Consider the following 13726-nt stretch of genomic DNA (forward strand, 5'->3'; position numbering starts at 1 on the left):
TATTGCTCTATCCATCTAAAGTTACGTAAAAATGACATAAAACAGAAATTTTCCTGTTTGAGGCATAATGGACTTCTGCTTCATCACACTAATAAACGATTATATAATCAAATTTTGAACAGCAATTAGGGCAGAGGGTGGTCTCAGTGATAGTTGGCACTGGAAGGGAGGGAGCAGAGAATCCTATAATCTTGTATATTCTTTATGTACCAGAAAACAGCATCAGCTAGAATGCTTCTGTTTTCTGATACACAAATATATGCGATAAAATACATTACAGTATGGTGCAAAGTGTTCCAGAAAAGTTGTTTTTTCATCTTTATCTACGAGTTACACCATAAAGTAAGCCTACAATTCCGACGGGCATCATTCCACCACCAGAAGTGCAGCAGGGTGACATTTTGTTGCGGCACTAACCCTGCTAGAAATTGCAGAATCAGCTCATTTCAATAATCAGAGGTGTACAGGTTGTATAAATTCAACCTGCAACACCCTAGTTACAGGGAGGGTGGAAACGTTTGGAGAGGCGGGAGTCAGATCTGGGAAGCATCCTGACTGGTAGCTGCACTGGGACGAGGGAGGGGGGAGGAAAATTGTTTGAGATGCAGCCCCTAACGCAGCTGGATATAAACCTGATGCACTACCTTAACCCTCAGGACTCTTCGGCAGTGCAGAAAGAAGTTTACTAACTTCACCAGAGCTGGTAAGATTAGCCACTTGCTTTCTATAACCCTTCCTTGCAGTCTATTTAAATTTGTTTCACTCCTTCATTCATTACCCTCAGTGTGAACAATGGCTGAACTCTAGCCTACTGACCCTTCCTCTCACCCCGTAGCACTTGCTGCATACAGTTCAACTTTCCCTCTTGTAGTGCCACACATGAGCATACCTCCCCAACTAACAATAGTTATGCTATTTTGGTCTGTGCCCCTGTTAGTAGCTGATGGTAATAACAAAAGACCCAGCCCAACTTTCAATATCAAACTCATGACCATTTTTCTTTTATACTTCATCACAACAGAGATAGCCCATAACAACTGCAAATCTCAGACTAGAGGTGGTGGATGCCCAACATAAGGCCTCAGATATCACAAACAGGAAATGCTCGGGATCCTGGAGAGGCAGATAGCTGAGCCACCTAATATCCTAAAATCTCTGCAATTTATTTTCTTTAGATGATATACAGCAAGACCCCTCTGAGGAAGAGGAAGCAAGTGGGCAAGGGCCTTCTATTTTTGTCATCCCCACCATGTCCTCACTCATGCCATCATTCTCACTTTCTCTCACTCACCAGCCCAGAGAAATCCACCTGGGGAAGTATATAGTTCCAATAAGGCTTTGTCACTGGATAATACAGATCACGAGGGTGATGGAGCAGTCAGAAGTGAAAGTTGAGTCTAAGAGTCGGGAGCAGAAGCTCCACAGATTAGTCCCTGGCTTGAAAAATTGCTGAATGAGCATCACACCCATGTGGAAGCACTGGGGACTCTCAGAGGACTGAGGCAGGTCGCGGGGGCCTCGGTGGATTCCAATGCCATTCTCCGTGCCAATATCCGAGAAGGTTTCAACATAAAGCAGTAATACCTGGAGAGAATGGCAGCACCAACAATCTCTGAAAACCCGTCTGTGCTAACAACTTTGAGGCGTTGACCATTGGCCTTCAGGTATTTCGGGAATATTTTGTTAAAACAATGGTAATATCTCTCAGGGTTGCCAAGGTCTAACTGCCACAATTAGGTTTGTTCTCCTGCTGACCAGTGGGCACTCAGATTCAGAACTCAACATAATTAGTGTGGCACATGTCTGCCCTCACTCCTGATGACAGCACATGTGAACTCTCCAGTCAGCTTCATTAGATACCTGCTCATGTAAGTAGAAGGAGACAGGACCAGGCTGCTTATGGAGCTGTAGTGCTGACCCAGCAGTGCCGAGACCAAGTTACCTCAGTTCCAAGAGGCTAGTGATCCCACTGCGCAGTCAAGAACCTCTGGTGTCCTAGGCTCTCAGTACCTAGGCAGAGCTCCAGATTAGGTTTCAGGACAGCATAGAAATGCACCAAGGAGAAGCACAGTCAGAAGCAAAAGCAACTAACATAAAATAATAGCTGCGTATTAAAAAAACATTTATCATAGCACTGTGGTTTGAATGCTGTTTATAATTTGGAGTCTGCGTTTATGTGTCCTTTGAGGCTTTGAGTTAGAGGCTTGTGAAAGTAAGATGAGCAGGATAGGTTAGAATAGATTGTTCTGTGAAATGCAAGGTGTAGACTTCCACTACCCTTTGTGTGAAAAACTGCTTCTTCATCTCATTCCTAAATGACCTAGCTCTAATTTTAAGATTGAGACCCCTTTTACCTACTAATGTGATCTCATTGATCCTAACTGATGAATAACTGGTTGCAATGGGACAGGTATGGCTGTTTTACATGCACAATCCTACTCTTGCTACTTTCCTTAACAGATTACCTAAACACACGAGTGTTGGTGTTGACTGCTATGGCACAAGAATCTGAGGTAAATATGTTACAAACTTATACCATGATACAAGTGGTACCTGAAGAACCCATTGTGTATGCCTGGGAATATGATGTAATGTTTAAATCCAGTAACTTTTAAGTAACAATGATGTCAGTTGTTACTGGTGGTCACTTTTGGAAGGACGAAGAAATATCGTAAATTGGGAAAAGACCACAGAACTCAAAATCTAGTGGAAAGTATCAAAATAAGCCACGAGTTTCAAACACAATTAGTAATTAGTCATTAGTCAAATGGACATGAATAAATTATGAATGAAAGAATTCATAAGTATAGCATTGCAGAAGTAAAGAATATTAAGCAGTTTGTGACTCTGTTACTGCCTCTGCAGCCATTTGTTTTAGCTCCCTGCGCTCTGGAATTCCTTCCCTACACCTTTCTGCCTCTTTAGCTCTCTCTTCTTCTTTAAGATGCTCTTTAAAACCTACATCCTTGACCAAGCCTATCCGAATATCCCTTTGTGGTTTGGTGTTAAATTTTGTTATAATCGCTCCTGTGAAGTGCCATGGGAAGTTTTACTACATTAAAGGTACTATATAAATGTAAGTTGTTGTTGTTAGTGTACCTTATTAATTCCATCCTTTTCTTATATAGGCCTTCCATTTACTGCTTAGCTACTGCCAATTGAACATTTCATATTGGTCTATTTCCAAGATTGTGACTTTCACTGTTTGTTTCTCATGTGGCAAGATGTTTCCTGGTTTCTCTCTGTACAAAACCCTTGTAATGAAGACCAGACAAAATTGTGGAACTCCTGGCTCATATTCCAAATTCTCTGTGTACTCAGACAATGGATACTATTCAGTTTATGGAACTACAATCTCAGTATCAGGCAGCAGCTTCTCAAAGCCAAACTCAATGCAGCCAAATTGTAGTATGGTATTTCTTTCTAAAAAGACTTCAATGTTGTTAATCACACAGTAAAGTGAGAAGAGCTGACAGTAATATTTGTACAAATCTTCTTGCCATGGGGAAACCACTGTAACTGGGTTTGACATTTATTCTTCACTTGATGAGGTATTTATTATTATGTATATTCTATACTTGTCATGAGATTTTTCCATTAATATTCTATGCTTACTAATTCAATAATAATTTGATGCTTTTACAAACTACGAAAGTAGGAAGACGTACCTCCATATTTAGCAGCTTTAGCTGCCGCATATCCACCTGCAATGACAGAGGATTGACAAGTTATGACAGAGCAGAGACCAACTTCATACAGAGTAGAACAATGCGTGACATTATAAAGATCAACAGGATCACCTCATTCCAGATAAACCCCATTTCTGAAAGATTCTAATATTAATGAAAATTGTTCAAATCCAACTAACAAAGTATAGTAATCTTTAATATCATAAGAAAACATGGAATAAGACAAGACTATTTGCCCATTCTCATCTCTTACATAGAACATGTGTAATTTACCTCATCAGGAAATTAGAAGTGCATGTAACAAGGGTAATACAGTAATCATGGGGGACTTTAATCTACATATAGATTGGGCAAACCAAATTAGCACTAATACTGTGGAGGACAAATTCCTGGAATGTATACGAGATGGTTCTCTAGATCAGTATGTTGAGGAACCAACAAGGGAACAGGCTATTTTAGATCTAATATTGTGCAATGAGAAAGGGTTAATTAATAATCTTGTTGTAAAAGAGCCCTTAGGAAAGAGTGACCATAATATGATAGAATTCTTCATTAAGTTTGAAGGTTCAATCCGAAACTAGGGTCTTAAATCTAAACAAAGGAAACTACGAAGGTATGAGGTGCAAGTTGGCTGTGGTTGATCAAGGAACTACATTAAAAGGTATGACGGTAGACAGGCAATGGCTAGCATTTAAATAATTAATACATAATTTGCAACAAATATATATTCCTTTAAGGCACAAAAACCCAACAGGAAAAGTGGTCCAACTGTGGCTAACAAGAGAAATTAAAGATAGAATCAAAAGGAAGAGGCATATAAAGTTGCCAGAAAAAGCAGTAAGCCTGAGGATTGGGAGCATTTTAGAATTTAGCAAAGGAGGAACAAGAAACTGATAAAGAAATGGAAAATAGAATATGAGGGTAAACTAGCGAGAAACATAAAAACGGACTGTAAAAGCTTCTATAGGTATGTAAAAAGGAAAAGACTGGCGAAGGCAAACGTGGGTCCCTTAAAGACAGAGATGGGAGAATTTATATTGGGGAATAGGGAAATGGCAGAGAAATTAAACAAATACTTGGGGCCCGATATTACCAGGGCGGCTGGTTCGCGGCGGGGGGGTGATTGGGCGCGTGGGTAACGCGCCCGGTGAAATCAGTGAAAACTTTGTCCCAAGTGACAGAGTGGCCTCCTGCAATGAGTGAGGGTCTCCCCCCCACCCCCCCCACCTGTCAAATGGAACTTTGCAGCTGCCACAGGATGATGGCTGCAACATGTCCATTTGAACTGGGAGTGTTTCCCCCAGTACGGGAAACAGTCCCAGTTGTTTGTAAAATCCCAACCCTCCTAAATATCACGTTAATCAGGTCTGTAAACGACCTGAAATACCAAAATAAATACCTTAAGTGGCACCCCGCTGGCTTTAATTGCCGGCGGGAGTCCCACACGCGGGGGCTGCGCGTGCATGTCAGCGCGTCAGTGGGGAACCCGGAAATGGGGCGGGTTGGAGCCGGGCTCCCGACCCACCCCTGAAATCCCCGATTTTCGTAGCCCCCCCCCCGCCAGGAACGCACTCGATCGCGGGTGCTAAAATAGAGCCCTTTGTGTCTGTCTTCACGGAAGACAACACAAAAAACTTCTCAGAAATACTAGAGAAACAAGGGTCTGATGAGAATGAGGAACTGAAAGAAACTAGTATTAAAAAAATAGTACTAGAGAAATTAACGGGACTGAAAGTTGATAAATCCCAAGGACCTGATGATCCACATCCCAGGGTTTTGAAAGAGGTGGCTATAGAGATAGTGGCTGCATTGGTTGTCATCTTCCAAAATTCTATAGATCCTGGAATAGTTCCTGCAGATTAGAGGGTAGCAAATGTAATCCCTCTATTTAAGAAAGGAGGGAGAGAGAAAACAGGGTACTACAGACCTGTTAGCCTGACATCAGTAGTAGGCAAAATGCTAGAATCTATTATAAAGGATGTGATAACAGGACACTTAGAAAATAATAATAGGATTTGGCAGAGTCAACATGGATTTATGAAAGGGAAATAATGTTTGACAAACCTATTGGAGTTCTTTCAGGATATAACTAGTGGAGTAGATAAGGGGAAACCAGTGGATTTGGTGTATTTGGATTTTCAGATGGCCTTCGATAAGGTCCCACACAGGAGGTTGGTGAACAAAGTTAGAGCACATGGAATTGCGGGCAACATACTGGCATGGATTGAGAATTGGTTAACAGACAGAAAACAGAGAGTAGGAATAAAGGGGTCTTTTTCAGGTTGACAGACTGTGACTAGTGGGGTACCGCAGGGATTGGTGCTTGGGCCCCAGCTATTTACAATCTATATCAATGATTTGGATGAGGGGACCAAATGTAATATTTCCAAGTTTGCTGATGACACAAAACTAGGTGGGAATGTGAGTTGTGAGGAGGATGCAAAGAGGTTTCAAGGGGATATAGATAGGCTAAGTGAGTGGGCAAGAACATGGCAGATGGAAAATAAGGTGGAAAAATGTGAAGTTATCCACTTTGGTAGGAAAAACAGAAATGCAGAGTATTTTTTAAATGGTGAGAGATTGGGAAATGTTGATGTTCAAAGGGACCTGGGTGTCCTTGTACACGAGTCACTGAAAGCTAACATGCAGATGCAGCAAGCAATTAGGAAGGCAAATGGTATGTTGGCCTTTATTACAGGAGGATATGAATACAGGAGTAAAGATGTCTTACAGCAATTATATAGGGCCTTGTTGAGACCGCACCTGGAGTATTGTGTACAGTTTTGGTCTCCTTACCCAAGAAAGGATATACATGCCATAAAGGGAGTGCAACGAAGGTTCATCAGACTGATTCCTGGGATGGCGGGATTGTCGTATGAGGAGAGATTGAGTTGACTAGGCCTTTATTCTCTCGAATTTAGAAGAATGAGAGGTGATCTCATTGAAACATATAAAATTCTTACAGGGCTCGACAGGGTAGATGCAGGGAGGATGTTTCCCTTTGCTGGGGAGTCTAGAACCAGGGGTCACAGTCTCAGAATAAAGGGTAGGCCATTTAGGACTGAGATGAGGAGAATTTTTTTCACTGAGAGGGTGGGGAATCTTTGGAATTCTCTACCCCAGAGGGCTGTGGAGGCTCAGTCATTGAGTACATTCAAAACAGATCGATAGATTTCTAGATATTAAAGGCATCAAGGGATACGGGGGTTGTGCAGGAAAATGGCGTTGAGGTGGAAGATCAGCCATAATCTTGTTGAATGGCGGAGCAGGCTCAAGGGGCTGGATGGCCTACTCCTGCTCCTATTTCTTATGTTCTTATGATGGTGAGGTAGAGCTGGGTGTCGTCAGCGTACCTGTGGAACCTGGCGTTGTGTTTTCTGATGATGTCGCCGAGGGACAGCATGTAGGTGAGAAATAGGAGGGGGCCAAGGAGAGATCCTTGGGGGATCCAGAGATAATGGTGCAGGAGCAGAAAGAGAAGCCATTGCAGGTGATTGTCTTGCTATGACTGGATCGATAAGATTGGAACCAGGCAAGGGCAGTCCCACACTGCTGGACGATGGAGGAGAGGCATTGGAGGAGGATGGTGTGGTCAACCATGTCAAAGGCTGTAGACAGGTTGAGAAAAATGAGGAGGGATAGTTTACCACAGTCGCAGTCACATAGGATGTCATTTATGACTTTGAAAAGGGCCATTTCAATGCTGTGGCAGGGGCGGAAACCTGATTGGAGGCTCAAAAACAACCTAAAAACCCATCCATATGACTGCATTTTCAGTCTCGGCCCATTACATTTCTTTTTACTACTTGGTGTCCACCTCACATAAACTGCTTATAGATTCTTTTACATGAGGAGCTCTATGTAAATGTAAGTTGGTAAAAAAAAAAGCCTCTATTTATATAAAACTTTATTGTGCCTCTCAGAAACATCCAAAAACGCTTGACATACAATGAATTACTTTAAAGTGCAGTTACTATTGTTATGGGGGTAATCATTGCTGTTGGATATTTATGCCTTAAATGGGTCTAGAGGCAAGCCACGAAAACAACTCTGGGCATCATGAATCATATTTATATTAAGACTAAGGAAATTGTGCTTGCTTTCTTAGGAAAAGAGGAGATGTAAGATCATCTAATGGAAGCTTTCAAGACCATGGGCCTGAAATTGCTGCAACGGAGCATTTGGCGGCAAAAGCTGTTAATTGGACTTTCGAGCTCCCCGTTAGTATTGCACTATATTTCCACTGCAATTTGCTGGAACGACGATCCCCAGGGGACAGAAAGCCTTCAGGCATCAACTCCGCCGGCAATGGGAAGAGGTGGCAGAGGAAGTGGATGCCAGGAGCTTAGCTCCAAGGATATGGCTGCAATCCCAGAAAAAAATGACTGCAGTTGTCAAGGTAAGAATACTGCTCTCTTATTCTCTGCTCATACCTCCAGCCTCACTACTTACAATACTCCCATCACCCACTTCTCCTCACTCTCCTACAATCACTGCACCACACTTCTCTCCAACTCCTTCGCATTCTACTCACACACTTACCACTGTTGCAACCTTCACTTCCCCACACCTCACATTTTACACATAGAAACTATTCCACATGTTGGGCACATTCTCCAAACACTTCACAAGACTGTCACTAACACACTTTTCTTTCTTGCAGGAGAAGGTTGCACACAACTCCAGACAGAAAACTGCCCCTCTAAGAAAACGTGCTGGCCATCACAGGAAGGAGCAGAATCATGACCGTGGCGACTAGCAACGTTGGGGGAGATGCTGCGCAGGGTTTCTTCACAACTTATTCTCTTGTTCCCTTATTACATCTATTTCATCCTACACAATCTGCATGACAAACTGCAGATACTTTCACCAGCCACTTCTCTTTCTGTACTTTCCCTTCAGACTAAAAGGTAAACCTTGTCCTTCTCTTTCAAACAACTTACATTTATATAGCGCATTTAACATAGTAAAACGTCCCAAGGCACTTTACAGGAGCATTATCAAACATTAGGACAGGTGACCAAAAGCCTGGTCAAAGAGGTAGGTATTAAGGAGGGTCTTAAATGAGCAGAGAGGGGTGGAGAGGGGAGTGGTTTAGGGAGGGAATTCCAGAACTTAGGGCCTAGACGGCTCAAGGCACGGCCACCAATGGTTGGGCAATGGAAGTAGGGAATGCAGAAGAGGCCAGAGTTGGAGGAATACAGACTTCCTGGAGGGTTGTTGGGGTGAAGGCTGTTACAGAGGTAGGGAGGAGCGAGACCATGGAGGGATTTGAACAGGAGGATAAGAATTTTCAAATCGAGGCGTTGCTGGACCGGGAGCCAATGTAGGTCAGCAAGCATAGCTGTGATGGGTGAATGGGACTTCGTCCGAGTTAGGATATGGTCGGCAGAGTTTTGGATGGGCTTAAGTTTATGGAGGGTGCTTAATATTTGCACTTACCTCTCCCAGTGGAGGAAGAGGAGGCCAGCCTTCCCGAAGATACCGGCACCACACATATTTTAGAGGCTAGGCTAGAGGGGGGGGTCTTCACGGATGAATCACTGACCATAAGTTAGCAGAAGCTAGAGCAGGGGATAGGACTTCACAGTTGCCAGCTTGCCGGAGGGTGAAATCACATAATAGCTCTGCTGCAGAGGACTCAGATGCTGACTATGAGGGACAAGCCTACCGAAGAATGCTGATGGGCATACACCAGGAAATGCTTGGTGCACTGGGAAGCCTGTCAGGGAGCTTGCACATAATGTTGCAGAGCATGGAAAAGTCTAGCTCCAACTTGTGTCAAAGCTTTGTTGAAAGCATGGAGACCATTCTGTCCAACAAGAACATGATAGTGGTGCCCACCACAAAGGAACATCTTATGACAGCTTCCATGGAAGCTCAGCCAGTTATTACGGCAGCTCAGACAGCTGAGCTCAGAATAGCTTTGTTTGATTTTTTTTTTGTTCTGGATTTGGTGTTTGTGATTATATTTGTAGTGAAGTGAGGACAAGACCCATAAGGCTGATCTGAAGTAAAGCGATGATCATATGGTGGTAGTAATGACAGTGGGACTGGGTGTACTGGGGATAGGAGAGATGGCTTAGGTGAAATGTACTTCGATAAGCTGCTGTCAAAGCTCTGGATCTAAAGGCAATTGTCATCAACGCTTCTCATGCTCTTCCTCCTCCTGCAATTCTGGTTGCCCAGGCAGTGGTAAGGTCTAGTCCTTCATGATTGCAAAGTTATGGAGGATAAAGTGGAGGAGGAAGAAGAGCATGAGCAGTGTCGACCACCAGTGATTTTCTGTCTTCTTTGCTGCTCCCCTTTGTCCTGCAGCCCCGAATGCAGCCCTACCAAACCATCCATGACTTCAGTAAAAGTATTTAGAAGGCAGCCAACAACAGTGCAATGCCAAAAAAATCTTGTTCTTTGCAAAATAAACTTTCCAGAGTGATAAAACACACCGAGAAAAGCCCAGAAGTTAATCAGCAGCTTGAAATGACAAACCAGCATCTAGCGTGCAAGTATTGCATAAGCCCTTTGAATGGCGCTGGCAAGGGATCCTTCCTCATGGTTAGCGCCACGAGTTGCTGGCCGAGTTCCCTACATGGCGAGTCATAGGCTGGGGCTGTAAGGAAATATAGGTTTTAGGTTTTAAAGGGTGATTAGGGGAACTCGGCTCAAAAAGGGTTAATTAGTTAAAGCTTTAGTTGAAGGTACTGTACTGTAACAGACTGCTTTTAAATTAACTTAGTGCGGCTGCAGACAATAAAAGCTATTAGAATCTTGTTACAAACTAAGGAAAGATATGGGTAATCTCCCACTGCTTCAGACACCCTGGAATGCGGAAACTAGATATGTTTATCACTTCTGGGGGGATTTATCAAAGGTCTCCAACTTAGAAGGAGGTAACCCTTGGGTAGGTGATCACCACCAGCCCAGGGCCCACTGTTGGCAGACCCTCATTGGCCCACTGAGCAATTAAGAGATAAGGGTAAGTAACCTGAATGGGTTGATGGCTGCCAATTATCAGGTATCATTTCTACTATAAAGAAGAGCCCAAAACTCATACTTGTTGTAGAGAACAGAAAAGACAGTGCCTAGTGGGTAAACGAGAATGAGAATACATGCATGAGAGAACGTGGAACGGAGTTGCAGCTTCTACCAAAAGGGCAACAGGGTAATATAATTCTCAATTGTGCTTTGTAAACTACTGCTTAAATACTGTAAGGTATTGATTCTTACTTATGCTAAATAAAGTCACATTGCTATTAACCATTATGGTGTCAGTCTCGAACATTGAATAGAGAGTCAAAATTGACTACAGGGCATACCAAAATTGGAGAAGAGTCCTGCAAGAAGTGCAGGAAAATGGGTGCGAGGCGATTGAATGTCTAGGCCGGTGATAAAAGTCTCCTCCAGGGAATATCACTCCACTTTGTTCCTGTGTCAGGCCATGCCCTGACAGAGGATTCAGGCGACATTTGCAATATAACCGCAGCATTGATGTAAAATGAAAGACTACAGTTATAGTATAAAAGCATGCTAACAGACTGCATTGTAAAACTGACAATAAAATTTACACTTTACATTCAACTCATCTCAATGAATCTAAAATTTTCTTAATGAGATATCAAATTACCTGGAACGCCTCCTGGTACACCCCCTGCATAGCCTCCAGGTACACGCCATGGAACCGCTCCTGGTACACCCCATGAAACGCCTCCTTGAATGCCAGCACAGGAGAGTTACAATCATCGATATGTCAAATAAGGCTTAACAGAAGAACATACTATTGGTACTAAACACATTGCATATTACTAAGATTACCTGTCACAAAGCTTGAAATCCTGCTTTTATTTGCTGCAAGGACAGATTGTGGAATGTGCTCCAAAGTTCAAATGGGTTCAGTTCATAGAAACATAGAAAATAGGAGCAGGTGTAGGCCATTCGGCCCTTCGAGCCTGCTTCGGCATTCAATATGATCATGGCTGATCCTTGACTGAATTAGCAAAAATGATCTTTGATGAGGAAGAAATAGTTTATTCCATTGTTTAGGTTTCGGATGTGACACAGTCATGTAAATTGGTTGTGTCCGTCAGGATATGCAATATTGTTTATGGACTCATCGTTCCCCTTATTGTCAATTATAGATCATTTTAATAGTGTAGAATTACAAGAACATAAGAACATAAGAAATAGGAGCAGGAGTAGGCCAATCGGCCCTTCGAGCCTGCTCCGCCATTTAATAAGATCATGGCTGATCTGATCCTAACCTCAAATCTAAATTCATGTCCAATTTCCTGCCTGTTCCCCGTAACCCCTAATTCCCTTTACTTCTAGGAAACTGTCTATTTCTGCTTTGAATTTATTCAAAGATGTAGCTTCCACAGCTTCCTGGGACAGCAAATTCCACAGACCTACCACCCTCTGAGTGAAGAAGTTTCCCCTCATCTGTCTTGCCATGTGCCCATTTTTTGTCATCTAATTGGCCCCTGCTAACTAAAATACTGTTAATGAATTGTTGGTCATGTAATCAGCAAGCACCAGTACTTTGCTTCCTACCCAAGTCCAGGCATTTCAAGTGTTCCAATTCCTGTCCAAGTCCTCTGCTTCCCACATAGCCCAAGTGTACCTGAGTGCTGTACTCCATGCACAAGACCAGATCTGCCCAAGTCCCCTGCTTCCCACAGTGTGCTCCACACGCACCCGAGTCTAGGTTCACCCCAAAGCCCACACAGGTAACTCATCCCAACTATGTAAATGATTCCGTCCCTGGGATTTTGGGCATCCAGAAGCCACCATAAGGTTCGCACTGCCTCACTTGCGCCAGTGGAGCAGATCTATTGTTTTTTTTGTCTTCTTTGTTTTTCCTCGACAGAAAAAGATATTTTAGTTTCCTTGCTGTTTTGTGTTGAAGTGACAGGGTAAAAATACAATTATTATTGGCTTCCCACATATTGCTCAGTTGATTAAATTATTAAATAATTCAATACATAATAGTAATTAACAATCCAGTCATAAGTTGCCACTGACAAAGAATTTCCTGACTAGAGCCAGCCCTGGGCTAAGGCTGGAGGTAGCAAGGGACCGTAAGTTCATGCATTACGTGTGCCATTGTTCACAGACAACATTAATTCAGAATTTGTTCGCAGACAGCGATAAAATCAAAATTAACATCTGTAAAAATACCAATTGTTACAATTCATGCTCTCTCCCAACACTTATTAGTGTTCACAACAAATAGCAATTTCTGTAAGCAGACCTAGTCTTCTATGAACTGAAACTTGCACCCTTATGTGTACCATGAACATGACTGACAATTACTCTTTCATCACTGGATTACGCCCTGAAAAGCACCTGGACTGACCACTCCAAATGGCAGTAAATAACAACTATCGCACTGTTCCATTGAGACTAAAACGAATAGTCCAACTTATTTGAAAGTAAAACAATTACATAGAAACAGAAAAGTTCAGCAAGTAACCATGCATTACAACGTTTGACTTGATCAATACTTGGCTGTCTCAAGAACAATAAAAAGTCCAAAACCTTTTTTTCCCATTAACCTCCAACTCATCCTATGATAAAACAAAGGGCCGGATTTTGCTCTGAAAATAACGGCGAGCCTTCAGTGCAAATGGTAGAGCAACTTCCGGCAACCGCACATGTGCAGTTAAACACGGAAATCCGGAAGTTGCTCTACCAGATGACCTACCATAAGCTTCGCAGGAAGGACATCTCACCGGCTGACTCACCGTTCAGATGAATGGAATGGCATGAAATTCCTGCACTGTCTTGATGGATACTAAGTAATCGCACCAAAAAAATACATCAACTTATTTAAGTCTAAGCACACTTTTAATGGTGTGGTAAGTCTTGATGACTACCAAACAAGCTCTCTGGCACTGAAAATTAACTTTTATAAGTGTGGCGTCTCATTCCTTCCAATTTTAATTGTTGGACATTTAAAAAATATATATTTTTTTTCTTTTTCTTTCTGTCTCATTTATCTCTGTCTCTTAATTCAATATTTCTTACGCTCTCTTTATTCC

The 13726-nt window shown here is 42.5% G+C and overlaps 1 protein-coding gene across 13 annotated transcripts in view; it reads right to left on the reverse strand.

Annotated features, from left to right (window-relative positions):
• The window catches only part of LOC137344858 (elastin-like), a 306346-nt gene that overhangs the window by 89018 nt on the left and 203602 nt on the right, over window positions 1-13726 (reverse strand). For all 13 annotated transcript variants that reach the window (XM_068008078.1, XM_068008072.1, XM_068008082.1 and 10 more), the window contains 2 exons: window positions 11314-11397; window positions 3669-3704 (listed from right to left, as the gene is read on the reverse strand). In XM_068008078.1, the coding sequence (XP_067864179.1) occupies window positions 3669-3704; window positions 11314-11397 (120 nt within the window). The remainder of the gene's footprint in view (window positions 1-3668; window positions 3705-11313; window positions 11398-13726) is intronic.

Source organism: Heptranchias perlo, chromosome 28 (genome assembly GCF_035084215.1).
Source record: "Heptranchias perlo isolate sHepPer1 chromosome 28, sHepPer1.hap1, whole genome shotgun sequence".
In the NCBI taxonomy this organism is placed as follows: domain Eukaryota; kingdom Metazoa; phylum Chordata; class Chondrichthyes; order Hexanchiformes; family Hexanchidae; genus Heptranchias; species Heptranchias perlo.